The sequence below is a fragment of the Battus philenor genome, unplaced genomic scaffold (genome assembly GCF_028537555.1).
Source record: "Battus philenor isolate CCGP_79_NKW_IND1 unplaced genomic scaffold, ilBatPhil1.0.hap1 SCAF_1, whole genome shotgun sequence".
Classification (NCBI taxonomy): domain Eukaryota; kingdom Metazoa; phylum Arthropoda; class Insecta; order Lepidoptera; family Papilionidae; genus Battus; species Battus philenor.
In genome coordinates, this window is record NW_027181661.1 from 1,130,335 (window position 1) to 1,147,086 (window position 16,752).

General features: G+C 35.5%; 1 protein-coding gene across 1 annotated transcript in view; it reads left to right on the forward strand.

Annotated features, from left to right (window-relative positions):
* The window catches only part of LOC137923156 (homeobox protein caupolican-like), a 100,666-nt gene extending 85,128 nt beyond the window's left edge, over positions 1-15,538 (forward strand). The window contains exons 4-6 of the mRNA XM_068766705.1: positions 1,679-1,995; positions 10,254-10,839; positions 14,093-15,538. Of these exons, the coding sequence (XP_068622806.1) occupies positions 1,679-1,995; positions 10,254-10,839; positions 14,093-14,096 (907 nt within the window). The 3' untranslated portion in view covers positions 14,097-15,538. The remainder of the gene's footprint in view (positions 1-1,678; positions 1,996-10,253; positions 10,840-14,092) is intronic.
* Positions 15,539-16,752: the final 1,214 nt, after the last annotated feature.

Genomic DNA, 16,752 nt, shown 5'->3' on the forward strand with positions numbered 1-16,752 from the left:
TTTTTTATAAATCATTTATCTAATACAAAATAATCGATGTATAAAATATTATTTTATTTTATTTATTATATTTCATAGACGTTTTTATTTTAATTAACAATATAAAATACGTTAAAATGCACACAAAAATGCTTACATGAAAGTATACGACATCAAAAGTTATTTTAAATTTATAAATATTGTTTAAATGTAAACATAAATAGATAAAATAACTTTAATAACTTTATAAGTCTAATACTGTCTACATAATATGTACTTAGAAATAGGTATATATAAAAATGTATTCATTAATAAGACATTTTAATATTTAAAAATACATTTGGTTTTTTATATGGAGTTATTTGGTTAAATCGGTACCTTTAACGTTCCACGTCGAGCGGTGTGGGAGAAATTGAAAGACATTTCTCGAGTCGTAAACTTCAAAGGGCGTTCCGTGTGCCGCAATTTTCGTGAGCATCTCCCGATGCGGGTTTTTTAGCTGCGCCTACGGTTTTGTCTATTTATTGGACAACTCCCGGCAACTGTGGCCCTGCCTTTGTCGTGTCGCCGAATCAGGTACAAGAGGAAACTTTTCGCCACAATTACTCCCGAAATGAGCATTCAAATGGTACGGAGGGACTTAAAAACCGTATCGTGTTTTATATTCGAAGCGCTCTCGTGAAATCTATTGCGTGCAATAAAACGTCTATCATTCACGTACACGGAACCTAGTTTATTGTTCGGCGTTAAACGAATTGACACATAGCGTTTATGCGTTCCATTGCTTTGACAGTAGACACTATGAGTATTTGTTGCTGGTATATACGAAGCTTCGATATTGTCATATTCGGCCCAAATATAATAATTACTGCCTCGACTGTTATATAATGAAAAATAAATAACATAATTTACAGTTTAAACGTCTTTTTGTGATTAAATTTTCATTTGACTGCTTTATTTACTTACTAGATTTTTTTTGATGGTTAAATATTTGTCAGCTAGGTACAGATGTTTTAATATATTCTATGGTTTATTGTGTAACATTACAAGAACTTGTCTGGTGACTTACTGAAAATATAAATTATTTAAAATAAGTTAAATAAGCTGACAAATTTTCCAGTTTTTCCGTTACATTTGATGATTATTTTAGAATATAGAAAAATCAATTTTGAACTAAATTTTGCGTGACATAGTCCATGGAGCGTCCGAATAATTTATATTTTTGATATTATAAACAATTGTAGCTTATGTTTTGAGATCAGTAACTTTTATTTTTTCATGATTTTCCCTCTCTAAAATGAAATAGGTATATTCTAGTAAATAATATTCCGATTGCATATGTTCAAATTGCAGAAACATTACAAGGCTAAACAACATAGTTAAATTAAAATATAAATGAAAATATTTTGTACTATTATTTTTCATAAGAAACATAGACATATGATAGTTTTAAAATTAATATAAAATATTTTAATAACTGACGTTTGTGTTTCGAATATTAGTTCCGAAAGTAATATAGATTTTATTTGAACACACCCTTAGTTAGTTTTGGTATGACACAAAGTATGGAAAAGTATTTTCCGTGTTCCATGCTATAGACGTGGCTTCGACAAAAGTGTGATATTTTGATAAAGCGTACAGGTCGGAAGCGTATATCTTATCCCATTAGGTATATGTATAAACGTACCTTTGTCGACAGATATGGAGCCGGGTACGATTTGGCAGCGCGAAGAAAGAATGCGACTAGGGAGTCAACAGCGACGTTGAAGGCCTGGTTGAACGAACACAAGAAGAATCCGTATCCAACAAAAGGGGAGAAGATCATGCTGGCGATAATAACAAAGATGACTCTGACACAAGTTTCGACGTGGTTCGCGAACGCGCGTCGACGCCTAAAGAAAGAGAACAAGATGACGTGGGAGCCTAAAAATAAGACAGACGAAGATGACGACACCATGCTATCAGACGAGGAGAAGGAAAAAGAAGAACAGGACAATAAGATAAAACCCCACAAAGGTTCGTTGATCTCATTACTAAATCCAACCGCCTTCAGACGACTGAATGCGGTTGGTATGTTGTTTTACATCTGCGTAAATGCCATTACTATGCGAAATGTTACTGTTTGTTGAGATGTACCGTGTACGACGTGAATTGCTTATGCGAATTCCTTATCATCCACTATTTGCGCGCGTTATTCCCGTGTCCGAGTTGTGCCGGTGTTGTTAAACGTTTTCAATTGCTTTAATTTTGTCGGTGTATAAATCGAGTGAATTGGCGTAGCTCGGTGTGAGGTCGGAGGGGGGGAATGGGGGAGAAATGGGCGAGGTAAAGAGGGGGGAGGTTGGTCTCAGGCGTGTAACTGTGCGTAACCGCTCGTCGCACCCGGATTTCCTATTCGTAGTAAAGTGGGCGGCGCCGGGGGCCGAATTTCATATAGCGCCTCTTTCTTTAGAGGTCACAAGGGGGCTAGGAACGTCTTCACGCCAGAGGATTTGTACATTTGTCACGCGGGGATGCACTATGTAAGTATTGTTCTAGAAGTTTATATCTTTTTGTAATTCGGCATCGAGTCGTGTGGTTCTCTGTTGCAGTGTGAAATAGATTTATGGATGTCAGAAAAATGTATTCGCAATAAAACGCAGTCGTGGGAGGTCGGTGCGCGCCGGCCGTCGAGAACGTATAAATTATAAGTGGGTATTGTTGCAATAAACACGGTCTATGGCACGAGTGTTTTCGAAGTCAGCGGGGCTGATGGGAGTGCGAGGGCGTCACGCCTAACGCGCTGCGACTGCCGACAAACAAAACTCAGTATTGTCGATGAGTGTACTTAATTCGCGGTCTCAAGGACCGTCGGCCGAGGCCATTAAATAGGAAGAATACGGTAACCCGGAGCGTGGCGGCCCGTTCATAAATTCACTGGAAGTGTCCTCGGTTAAAAAAGGATAACATGAATTTGTCCTTACGTTCACAATAAACAGGTTTTTTATATCGGCGTCAACAGGTTATATAAACAGTTTTATATGCAACAAGTCAGCTCATGTATCGGGTTTAAAATCTGAATAAATTTTATTATGAAATATTACTAATTTTCAACGGGTTATATAGTGGTTTATTTTTTATTTTTATCCTTTCATATTCATGGATAATTAACAATAATCCATAGCTATCGAAAAAAAAAATATTTTGAATCGAATATTTCCAATGATCCTATGTAGATCGTATCAACAACAATTAGGAATTGGTTTTAGGTACAATGAAAAATCTTTGACATACGTTTAGCTATGACCTTGTAGTATAAAACCCTTATAAGAACTGTAAATCTAAGAGCTCACTAAAAATAACATACTATATATTTATTAACGCCTCAATTTCTGTTATTTAAAAACATACCATCTTCACCGTAGATGTCGGTTTGTAAACTACAAAAGATGAAAGATTTGCCGGAGTTTCTTACAAAACATCTTGTTCCAACGCTAATGCTTAGAGATATGGTAAACCAAGCAATAGCTATACATTATTTCGAGATTCTTCTACCGAATTGTAAATGTTTTGAGTGGCAGCTAAAGCATTAGGGCAATACAAGTATTAGAGAACCTTTCTTTCAAGCGATCTAGAAGTTCAGTGATCTTTTTATCAAGCATTAGAGTTAATAGCAGCGAAGCCTTCAATCTTCTGTTTCAAAAATGAGGTTTAAGTTAAACCTAACGTTCTACCTGACTACCACAAATGCTTATAATTTGTAGGATAGAACAATAGAGACTAACAGACGTCAAAAAGAAAAAAAACAATTCAGACACTAAATTTGTTTGTCATTTCATATAGATACTTTTAATAATGGCACGAATTTTGGAACCCCAAAAATAAGTTAGAAATAGTATTAAAAATTTTGCTTGAGTAGTAATAAACATAATAAATTGCTTTTTATTATGTTTTTGACCAGAATCTTGCTGCTGCCCATATTGCATTTGAAGATTCCGCGTGTTTGAAATGGCAGAGCATAGAGTACACATAGCCAACGACCTCTTTTAAAGTAACAATACCCGACAGCCCTGGAAGGAGCTTTGGTTCCAGCAGCTATATACTAAAATTTTATCAGATTTGTCGGCTGTTGAGATCTTAGATCGCTTAGGTGAACGCGCCATTTAGTGACCGAGTTGAGAGGACACAAAGCATTCAGACACATATGTCGCTGAGAGAGTCGAACCTCGGCTTGATTAGCTGCTGTTACCATTGGCTAATATCACCACTATCACTTCGGAAAGCGATGGTTGTAGTGGCGGATGAAACTCCAGCAACGTTTCTATCCAATATGGTCGGAGATTCATCATCTATCCATGCATCCCCTGTGATATAACATGCGACATCGTTTCCGACGACCCTGGTTTCTTATCGAATGACGAATAAATTTCTTTGACTACTATGTTAAGTACTACGTTAGGTCTTTAGCTGTATTTACCCGTAAGTGAAAATTGTGTAAAAAAAAAAATAAAACGCTGTCGTGCCTCGCAGCTGGGAGAAGAAAGATCCGTATCAAATAGCGGCAACCCTCTCCCAACTGTCAGCGTTTAGTTAAAGTGAAAGGTAAACACTGTAAAAAAAAATACCAGCGATACAAATTAGAATTAATAAAAAAAAAACTATGTTAAGTAAGTTTATTAAAAGTAGCACAAATAAAAACCTATTATCTCTTTCTAAGCCTAGGATGCGTTTGAAAATCACGAAGCTTTTTTTAATTTGAACTGTGGTATTAATCTCACTCATTCTAATACTAGTGTAACAAGATTCATCAATATGGCGAATACGGCAAATGACGCACAGACTGGCGCACAACCAGAGGATGGTAATATGGAGTAGGCATAAGGAAGTGGAGGCACCAATCGTAATTTTATAAACTAATCATTTTTCGGGCGTCGATAAAATATAAACAAATATTTTAAGAGACTTAATAAACATAGTAATATGCAAAAAAGAATACGCAAAGATTAAATGTGATAGTTTAAAACAAAGGCGCGGACGCTAAAGTATGGATACAGATTATATTTAAAAAATATCAGTTTTCATGATAGACCCCCATTGGAAATCTTTTGACATACGCTTTCAAAAGATTTCCAATGGGGGTCTATTATGAAAACTGATATTTTTTTTTAATATAATCTGTACGCTATGAGCCGAAATATACAGAGTTTGTTGTGGACTGTTCTGTTATCTTTGGATGTATATATCGACTTTAATTTGAAGAAAATGATTTGAGTAATAGAGTATCACTTTTAGGTAGTGAAAAATATTGTCGAAAATTTGACATTAATTGTGTCTAAAAATCGAGTAAATTTTAAAACATTTCAAAACATAAAGAGAACAATATTTAATGTCACTTCTAGTGGGTAGGTATCAATGTTAAACATCCCCATTCTTTGGCGACAAAAAAGGCGCAAGAAAGCGCCCTCTAACGGAAAATACGGGATTAGGAGCATGCACTCCCTCGGCTACTTCCGCAATCGGCACTCACTGAGGGTGGCAACCCTGTGGAGTGAAGTAAAAAGTTTTTTTTTTAAACTAACCATCCCTTTTTATATCTGCGCTGTCAAACAAATATCTACAATACTCACATCGAAGCCCTTAACGTATATTCATAATAATTTTATAACTATTCGATATTTAAAAAAAATCTTTAAACTTTGAATCTAGAACGTCCAACCAAAACAAGGTGGACAAATGACTTTGTTAACGCAAGACAAGGCTGAACCCTGTCTTCTTCCCACCGATTTTATTAAAAATCTATGAAGAAAACTTCATGTTCAACGGTGGACGACCTAAAAATTAAACTCCAAAAATAATTTTATTTAATGTAAATTTAGAATTGACACGGGCGATATTTAACACGTATACCTCAACTAATAAAGTTCGTAACTTTTATTTTCGTGTATGTATCTCTGCTAATAAAATCGAATATCAAAACAACTTATGATATCTAATTTAAACGGCTAAATGATAATTATATCGATACACATATAAATTTATTTATTATATTTTTTTTAAATTCCTTTCATCATTTTTTAATGTTCGACGAAATGTCGGGAATAGGTTGATATATTTAAATACATGAAAGATGTTTCACTCGTAGGTGATCAGAAGTAAACGCCCTCCAAAGCCCCAAAAAGATCACATGAAAGTGGCCTGTATTCACCGTCTTTCTATAAGCAATAAAAGTCCAATAGAGCAGTCGTAACCCACTAAGATTGAGATATTCGATCGTTACTCTCTTATATAATTCACACTTTGTGCATTAATTATTTACGCCATACACCGAACACATAAAAATTAAAAAAAAAATGTAAACTTTTTCTACACTAAAAAATTAAATGCGCAATATATCTATATATTTATACGTGTAATATAATTTTGTATATATTTACACTTATCCGTAAACCCATAACAGATTAGTACGAAAGTTTATGTCAATATAAAAATTATCTTCAAGGAATCTCTGTTCGTAAAGCCGTATATTTTAATTATTTATAATTATTTTCTTTTACACTTGACATTTTTATATATATTTTTAATTGGTCTACATTAAAGTATATTTTATTATATTTTTGGTTTTTATGTCCATTGAAAAATATTATTTACTTTTAACTTAATTAACTGAACTTTTAACATGAGACATATCGATCGTCGACTATTTTTAATATATTTCGTTTTTGATTCTATGTTTCGCAATGTATTATAGTTGTGGATGAGAAGCAGAAAGATACTGCAGAACATTACATCTTTTATAAACGTTTAATAATACATATTTATGAATGTACAATTTGTCAGAAACAGCCTAGACAATTAAACGACACTATTGCCAATAATTCCTGTTATATAAATAAATATTCGCTAATTGAATAATACGCCTTTTCCGTCACTTTAAATTTTGATACACGAAACCTAGCGTATCTTAATCTAAAAGTATTACGTAAAAAATAGTAAGCAAATATAAACACATCTCTGCTACATTTTCTATATTTTAAATAAAGAGTGTTTAAAATTTATTAAAAAATACTGTGTTGTATTTGACAATTAATGTCAAAAACACATAAACATTGTAAATTTTCTCACCCCTGTAATTAGTAATAAAAATGGTTCCCCGCACATAATTCGACTCATAACATATCATGCGTCCGCCACACGGCTATTAATTCACCATAAACATTGTATTACATTGCGCGTTATGCGATTTCTCAAACTGAAGCGTCGATGTAAGCGACATGTAATATATCATTCTAAGTAACGTCAAACAAAGCCAGTGTAAAAGCTTTCTCACGCGGCCCCCGTCGCCTTCGGCAAACAAACGCGCAGAGCTTTCCCGGGCTAAGCTCCTCATGAATAAAAGCCAGCATTCGGACCCTAGCAATAAATGTTAATTTCACTCGAAGCGCAAACAAAATATTAATCCTGCATGCGTTAATGGAAACAAGTGCGCGAGTAAGTTATACGAGTGTTTCGGAGGAGTAATAAATAGGAGTGACCTCCTGTGCACGCCGCGACGGATGCGGGAGGCACTAGGAGGGCTCGCCCCTCGAGGACGCGTTTTATTATGCGCCCCCGGCTTTAGTGACTAAAGGGAAAAACCACTCTGCCCGTAGCGGACTGCGTTCCGTTCCACGGCCCTGCAACGTCGTACGCAGATGGGATAAATTTTTGCATATGCATAATACAAGTATATATGCAGGCCGATTGGTCACAAGTGTGAAAGTTTTAACACGTTCACTGCGGGCCCAATTTTGAAGAACTTTCAGCTGGTGCGGCTGAGGTCGAATCAGCCTCAAGCTGAACTTCCTAGTAGTGCGGTTGAGGCCTTTTCTGCCTCATGTTTCAATCATTTTTTTACAATATTGAGTCAATGCTTCGCAGACATAAAGAAAGCTATATTTGTCTTCGTCATATCTCATACGGTTGAGTGTAAACAGCCGCCGCACTAAAGAGAAAACACGAGTTTTACGCGCCGCACCAGTGCAAAGTCTACCATGAGGCTGAATCGGCCTCAAGCCGCAGTGAACGTGTTAAACGAGTCAATGCATATCTCATTAGCTGTCAATTAGTTACACATCATCCAAAAATATAGCAAAAATGAAGCTTTATCCAAATACGAATCACTACATATTAAATGTTATTATTGTTCACTATTTATCTTTGCGTACATTTATTGTAAGAAATTATACGCCTATCCAAACTGAAATGAAAAATTTAATTAATATTTCATATTTTACAGTGTTCACTTTATACAGGGTGTTAAATAATTAAAGCTTTTTCACTTGTAACCAATTACACTAATACAAATATATATATAGAAAATTTTAAAATTCGAAATTTCTTCATGAAACCGTTTACTCTTTTTTAAACAAAAATTTGAAAATACTATAAACTATATAGTACTAAATAAATTAAAAAATAGCATTAAAAAAATTAATCTACTTTGTAAATGATAGTTTACACTTTTACAAGGAAGCGATTAGTGTTAGCTCAGTGGTAAATGACTGACTTGGGATCGCAGGTTTGATTCCCGAGATACAATCTCATATAGTTTAAATTTTGTGCATTAATTATATAGGATGGCATATATACATATTTAACTTTTTTAATAGATTCATCGTTTAGCCTATAGTACGACGTACTATAAGGCATAGATCTCCCCCAAAGATACTAAGGGGGTACATACTATAATCTCCACGGAGATAGTTTGTTAGTTGTGTAGTATTATGATACTCAGAGGACGCTGCTGCCAATATTCTGAAACTTATTTGTGAGTACTGGCAATCCTATATAATTAATGCACAAACGTGTAAATTATATAAAATTGTATCCTGGGAATTGAACCCGCGACTTGCGATCCCAATTCAGTCCTATACCTGTGGACTACCACTGCTCAATAGATTTTCTTTACTTTGTTAAGTTCTGTTATTTCGTATGTAATTCACTCTACCAGACGGGGTATGCTCTGGGCTTGTTTATATTAAAGTCATTTATCTAGTTACTCTTATGATAACACGTTTAATGGCATGCAGGTATAATGTTATTTAAAAATATTTTGTTATACAATACTATATGCTATATAATTAATAAACACGTTAATATCAGAAAACAATTTATACACAAATAATATTAAAATAAAAAAAAATCGTAAAGAAAATTAATCATATTAAACATTAAAAGTCCGTTTTCAATTACAAAAACATTGAAAGCGTCAAAAATCCAGTTAATATATGCATCGCGATAAGTTAAAGAAATTAAGCTGCCGAATATGGGGCCATTATGGCGTTCAACTCTCTTATCTCCGGCATTGCGGCGTTTTATTAGATTAATACAATGAAAATTAAAACAATTTGCCGGGTAAATATCTCCGCGCCGAGTATCGGTGGAGTTCCCGGTTATCCGGAGGGCAACGCGGGTAACCCCTCATAAAAGCTAGCAGCAGTCAGCATTAAATGGAATAAAGAGAATGAAGTCGCCTCGCACAAGCCCCCTTCGCGGACACTTCCCCCTTCACCCCCGCAACGGCCTCCGAATTTCATTACTCCCCCTCCGAAACCGACTTTACAACGCGAAAATGGCATTATGATAATACTCATAGACTTATAAAATTTTGCGGAATAAACACTCTTTTTTTTTCATATTTTTATTTTTTTTTGTAATTGCGTCATAACGATTCTATGAACAACCAGCTTAAGTCCATTGATGTAACGGCTACGAATTTTTTTTTTATATTCCAGCCTACAGATTCGTCTGTGAAAAATTTGAAGGGATTTAAGATTATGAGAGCTCGGTTTATGATATGCTTTTTTATTTATGATGAATTTAAGAAAGTGTTAATGTTTTATAATTTACCGTATAATAAATAATCTATTTGTTTAAAGAGGGCCAAGCGAAAATAGGGAAAAACAAGGCGGAGAGGTTGACCATTAATTGTGTGGGTCGCGTACCTCGGAGGGAAGGCCGCGGGCGCCCGGGAAATGCGAAATAAATGCTCGGCTTAAATGCGAAAGGGATCGGAGAGCCGAGGGCGCTCCCCAAAGTGGTATTTTCACTTCGCTAATCGGATAACCACTTAACGAATGGGTCACCGCACGACAAACGTATTTTCACACGGCTTTCCCGAAGGGTGCGCGAGATTTCGCCTCTCTAACTGCCCAAAACTTACGTCCGCGGTGTAACGGTCACCGGGCTTATGCGACTTTATTGTCGATATCGGCGTCGTCGAACACTAAGTATAATGTGTCGCGTGATCTTTACAGATGAGGAGCGGAAGGGAGACGAGCTGCTGCAGGGAATGCACCACCAGCTGCTCGGCTACGGGATCAAGGAGGAGTCCAAGCGCGCCACTTCTGACTGCGGGGTGCCGATTCCAGCATCTAAGCCGAAGATATGGTCGCTGGCGGACACGGCTGCGTGCAAGACGCCTCCTCCGGCGGCACAGCCCTGGCCGCAGCACTCGTACGCGGGAGCGGAGCGCCCGGCGCCAACGGACGGTGCCAACGGCTTTGCCCTGCCGGCCACGGCAGCTGCGAGTCCTGCTGGTGGCTACGGCCGCTACGGGGGCTTTCCCGGCGGTCAATACGGCCAGCATCCTTGCGTGCACCCAGCGGCCTTCCCTGACGTCCAAACAGACACACCGCCGCAAACACCACCGAATATGAAAGTGCCGAGCGTCGCAAACCCTCTCGGCAGCGGGGGATCCGGCTACTGTTTCCCCAGGCACCAGCAGTCGCCGCAGCGCGATCCCTACCACCACCCACACAACCCTCATCACGCCAACAACCATCAGCCCAACCAGCCGCACCACAATGAGGGATCGGCCGCCTTTAAGCCTTTCTACAAAAGGTTAATATCATCTTATATATCACTATCATTTCAGCTTTAAAACCTCCAACATTTTAATTTATATCACACGATTTCACTTGCGTTTATTATTTCCTTCCTTTCATTATCATCACCATTTCAGTCTTAAAACTTTCACTCCACCTGATATTTCAAATAGGAACGGTTGGTAGCAGCCTTGATGGCCAATTCACAGCACAGTAACCTTGAAATCGCAACTCACGAGTATAGTGTGATTTTTTTATCTCTTCGTTCGTCGTATTGCAACTGAGTTAAAGATTCAAATTGATGACGCTGCTCCCCCGGGAACCTAGTAAATGGATGATCGCAGTGAAGATAGCTAGGAAGCCATATAGCCGCGGCATGAGTGTCATGTCGGTAATTGAAAACAATGGAGTGGGGTTGGAGCAGATCACTATCTTACGTCATTTATCAGTGTCAAAGTTCACACACCTACGCATGTGATCTGCCGGAATTACAATTACGTCTATATTTTGCAACAACATTACGTTTTTATGTTTTATAAATAACACACACACACACGTTTATTGGTTAAAAATTCAACGGCTTGTAAAATTATTAATAATGCAACGAGAGTAAGAAATATAGTTTTCATAATTCGTATATTACTCTCTGTCCCTCCGGACTTTGGACATTGGCTTGTTGTGTTCTATTAAAAAAAAAATAACGTAACATTTTGCAGTGATCACATTCACAAATCAAAGATTTTTATGTGATTAATGAGCCCTACAATCGTCCCTTTAAATATTTATATCTATTACCAATCACCCTGTATAAAACGAGCATGTTTTACAGCGTATATTGCGTTATCAGTTATAAAACAGATTTTTTTAAAATCGTAATTTTATTATGGCGCAAAACAACGAATATAAATGTTTATATTAAATTCAAATGTTTTTACGATCGAAATAATTACGGTTTAATTAACTTAATACGTATAACGTTTGTGTGTATAGTTATACGGGAAGAAGTGGTTCAGAGAGCGAAGTCGAATTTTATTCATCCTTTGTAAGGGTCATTTAGAGGCATTTTTCTAAGAGTCCTCGAAGGATTTCTTAGAAGTTGCGGTGGCATTCGAGTCTTGGTTACAATAAATCGAACCGCGAACTTCGCCGCACAGGAAGGTTTTGCGAAGAATTCTGTTTTAACCAAACGCTCACAAATTCACATCTATAAACTTTTTATATTATTTTTGTTTTCACGCCTTTTTGTCCCTCGGATTCCTTGACGCGAATATAACTCCTTATCGCGGCATTCCTTTAAAGGACCTCGAAAAAAAAAGGACTTAATCGAACGGGCGATCCTTGTTTTGCGCTTAAGTAACATACCTTCGCCGTTTTTATTCGACCAAATAATATCGCTACTAAAACGGACCGTCATTCCATTGTACAATTTATTTCCATTTGATGGCGTTAATGATTATTTGTTTATTTGGTCGGATTAAGAAACTGAAATAATGATGCTTAGCCAAATATATCGTTAGCGCAGCCCCGTAATAAATATTAATGAATGCGGACGGTTATTTCTTGAATAAACAATTTCATTTCGATTATATAAACATAATCCGCGGAGGGGAATTAATGAAATTTCTAAATGAAAGAAATTAAATTGAAAAAATACGAATAATGACATTATTTTTTTTATATTATCTAGCTGAATCATATTACTTATACTTGTAATTATACAAAATTTATTATAAAAAAATGTGAAAAAAAAATCGAGCTGAAATAATGATGCATATAAATAATTATTATTAAATTGGTAAAATTAGTAAATAGTAGTTTGAGATGCATGATAATATTGAAAGATAATATTTAAGACAAAAACTCCTTGGGGATGTAATAATAGAGATAACAGAAATGAAATTGAAAAAATAAGGATAATGATAGAAATTTATTTATTCAATTGTGCTGACTCATAACTTGTAGTTAACAGATAACGAACGTAACAAAGCAAGCCAATTCCGTTTGTAAGGTGCTTCTATTCCTAATTCCGTTCACAAGGACGCATTTGAATAATACGAAAGGAGAATTGTTAAGACAAAAACTCTAATTTATGAATGCACAATGAGTATTGTTCGTTGCGGGGCGGCGAGGGCGTTCGGGAGCGCTTGGTCCTTCGAGTCAGATAACGCGCAAGCATGCGTGGGCGCAGGCTCAATGGAGCCCCTTCATTCACAACACTGGCCCCGGCATTAAAGCCGCTTTACTTTTTTTTTCAACACCCTAATCTTTCCTCTTATCTGTTGATCCTCGGGTCGTTCCCTGTTTCATTCAGTCGCAAGTCGGGCGACTTCTTTTTTCACCGACGCCGTACGAAGCTTAGTTGTCCGCGCGCTCCGATTTTTATTTCTTTCACATTTCGGTTTTCCGGTTCGGGCGAATCGTTAATAAATTCTCAGATAATGATACGGAACGTTTCGTCACCTCATCTCGATTGCTTTGGATTTTTTTATATCTTTTTTCGGCCGTTATGTGTGAACGCCGAGGAGGGCTGGTACCGGCGGCTGTGAGATAGAATCGGCTGGGCCATCGATTCGACCCTTCTTTTTTTAGATAATTTAAATACCGCTATTCTTTATAGAGGATACTTTTATTTTCGAATACGCAGCCTTCGAAATACTCTGCGCCATACACGCTAAACAAATTTAATTCTTAACTTAAAGTTAATTCTTACACAGAGACTCATTAACAATTTCTACTCTTTCATGGCTATTTTTATTGCGCAAAAATTTATTAGAATCTTTCGTTGAATCGTTAATAACATTAAATTTTCTTTATACATATATAACGTCATTCATTTGACCAACCATAGTCGTATATAATCTGGATTCAAAATAATTAATACTAATTGAATTACAAAAGTTGTACTTTTGAATTAACATAGTGCTTATATAAAGAAAAATGAATATCACAGTAGATAGTAGACCTTGAACACCTGTAGTATCGTGATATGCGCCAGTAAAGCCTCCCTCAAAAACCTGCGATTTCCCGCGATCTTAACTAAGTCGTCAGTCAAGCTAGGGAGTGGGTGCGATACCTGGTTCATGGTCGCCAATTGAGAACCTTTTGGATCCCAACGACCTGACAATGTCACTTCATACGTACAGTTCTCAAGCTACGTTGACCAATTCTTCTGTGGAACTCCTTCAATATTTGGGGAATATTCACAAAAGTAAAGTTGTAAATTGATTTTAATTTTGCTCGATTTTTAAAGTTTTCTTTTATTGTTTCAGGTAAAGCTCGTGTAATCAGGGCGGAAGCATTCGCCAGCCCCTACGGACTAACGAATTTTCACTGTGACAAAAGTGTTTTTGTTCCTCTGTAAGATCTAACTCCGGATACTGTTATCGTGGAAAAACTTTTTGCAGAGTTAATGAATTTATTTGTAAAGATGATGTAAATTTTTATTAATTTCAATAGATAATAATATTCGATCGGTATTATTTTATATTATTTGGAACGCCGTTGAATGGAAATCTTATTATTTTTAAATATATTATTGTACAAAATATTTCGTTAACTTGTACTTAAAATTTTTGTTTCAAGCGATTTTTATCGAGGGATGCCCTTGATAATTAAAGATCATTGTATGAAATCGACTTTGCTCAGTATTTTTATAGATTTAAGAATTATATGGAATTATAATCCGAAACTATTTATAATTAATAGATACCAACACGAATGCGCGAAATGGTACGCGGATGAAGAGAAATTAGTTGTTGGATTTTAGTAAATTATAGTAAATAACCGATTCCGTAATGGGATGTTATAATTTTAAGATAATAAAAATGTTTTTTTTTTCCATTACTGTTCTGTTCTTCCAATCTTTGTTTTTGACGACGAAAATCGCTCGGCATGTTCGACGAGTGAATGATTTCGTTAGATATAAGTGTACAACATAGGCATGTAAATCACTAAGTTTCACACACACACACACACACAACACTGAAGTAGAATCGAGTAGTTACACAAATATGTTTATTTATATTAACAGAATCGCCACATCTATTGTTGTTGCTGTACATATGGTTTTGTAGAGATTTTTTTTTTCTATTTTTAATTTCACATATGTACAAAGTATAATTCGCAATGTTAAAATATATAAAAATAAACTTCGAATTGAAAATGATAACGAGAATAAAATTTATAAATATTGTTTTTAAAAGTATTATTAGAATCTGTAAATAATATATATTCGTAATAATGCGTTTCATTATCAACAGTTCGTTTTGAACGTTTCATTATTGGGTACACGTGATTATGTACTATCAAAAGATGTATTACATTCGAGTATTATATAAATATCGGATCGTCATTTAGTATTGAACTAAACCTGTTTTGCACTTGAACCAGAGGCAGTACCTAATAACGTCACTATATATATACGGATGTAATATGTTATTAAAACATGTGTAATAATAGATTTTTTTATAATAATTTATTTTGAATGCCTTTGTCGTGAGTTGCAGTTTGAAATTTTGTGAATTCCCTCCCTTCATCCCTCGCAATGCAATATTTCAGAGGCTGGTCTACAAAATTGAAAGATTGAATTGATACGAAGTGACCAAATCGAATACATTCGCTTAATAAGAAATTTTCTATATAGATATTTAAAGAATATGTACCTATTAATTATTATTATGAGTAAAATTATGTAACGATTGTAATTAAATCTTTATTTGGAATTCATATATTTCATTTATCTCACCTTCATTATTAAATATTTTAAATTAATACAATTTTTTTTTTACTTTCCACTTTCGATCATTTTTAGAGATATTTTAAACGTCGTGCGAAGGATTGTAGCTGTCATTTGCATGCTAGACTTTATGATATATCTACTGCAAAGAATAGGCTTCACCCAAAGATATCTGTAGCATACCTTAATCACCACGAATTGGCGATCGCAGTGCGGTATTACAGTACGCAGAGAACGATGCTGTTCATCTTCTAGAAGCTTGTTCGAGAACAATGAAAATCTTATATAATTAACGCACAAATTGTGGAGCATATACGATTGTATTCCAGAAATCGAACTCGCTACCTAAGATCCAAAATATCAGACTACTATCGCTATGCTACCACATAAGCATTCGGTAATAAATGATATCATTCGTGTCGAAAATTCCAGAAGAACACAACTATATAAAACATACAGTCGAAAAGAGTAACGTGGGTTCCAAAGGCGCCTAGGTCATTGAGCCACAACCAACATAGTGGAGTATTTATTTACGTAATAATTTTTATATGTGCTTAGTTCGGTACTGATATCAATTGAATATTAAATTGCAAATTATTTAATACAAAAGATATTACTTAACAAAGTTGTATACATTGGATTTGATAAGAAAAACTTTATTAAAATCAAAAGAGAAATAAAAACCGTTGAGTTATAATTAAAACGAGCAGTAAATAAGCATTTAAATCACCATAATCCGAATAATAGTAGTTATAAAATGTTGAGGAGGCCGATAATGGCTGCCGACTCTGGAATATTCGACGGGGGTCCCTCCCTTCGTCTCTTAACTCTTAAACAATGTTAAAACGCTAATAAAAGACCCACTCTTTTTTTCTCTCTAAACTTTTCAGATACGGAACCCCTTATACTTCGAGCTTCAATTTAAAATTAATTAAAAGGTAAGTATAATTAATGGCTTCCTTTATACTTTAAAATAAACAAGTTTAAGCTCTATCTAGACGGTAAATGATAACTGAAGGAATCCTGACTTTTGAATGTAATATGTGCGATAGACACGTTTAAATGTCTAATTGAAATTATATGTAATGTAGTAAATATTACATATTTAACTAAATATTTTAGTATTACATATGTTCAGGCGCAAAATGTTAGGTTATCCACACTATCTAGTTTAAATGTGGTCACAACGAAACA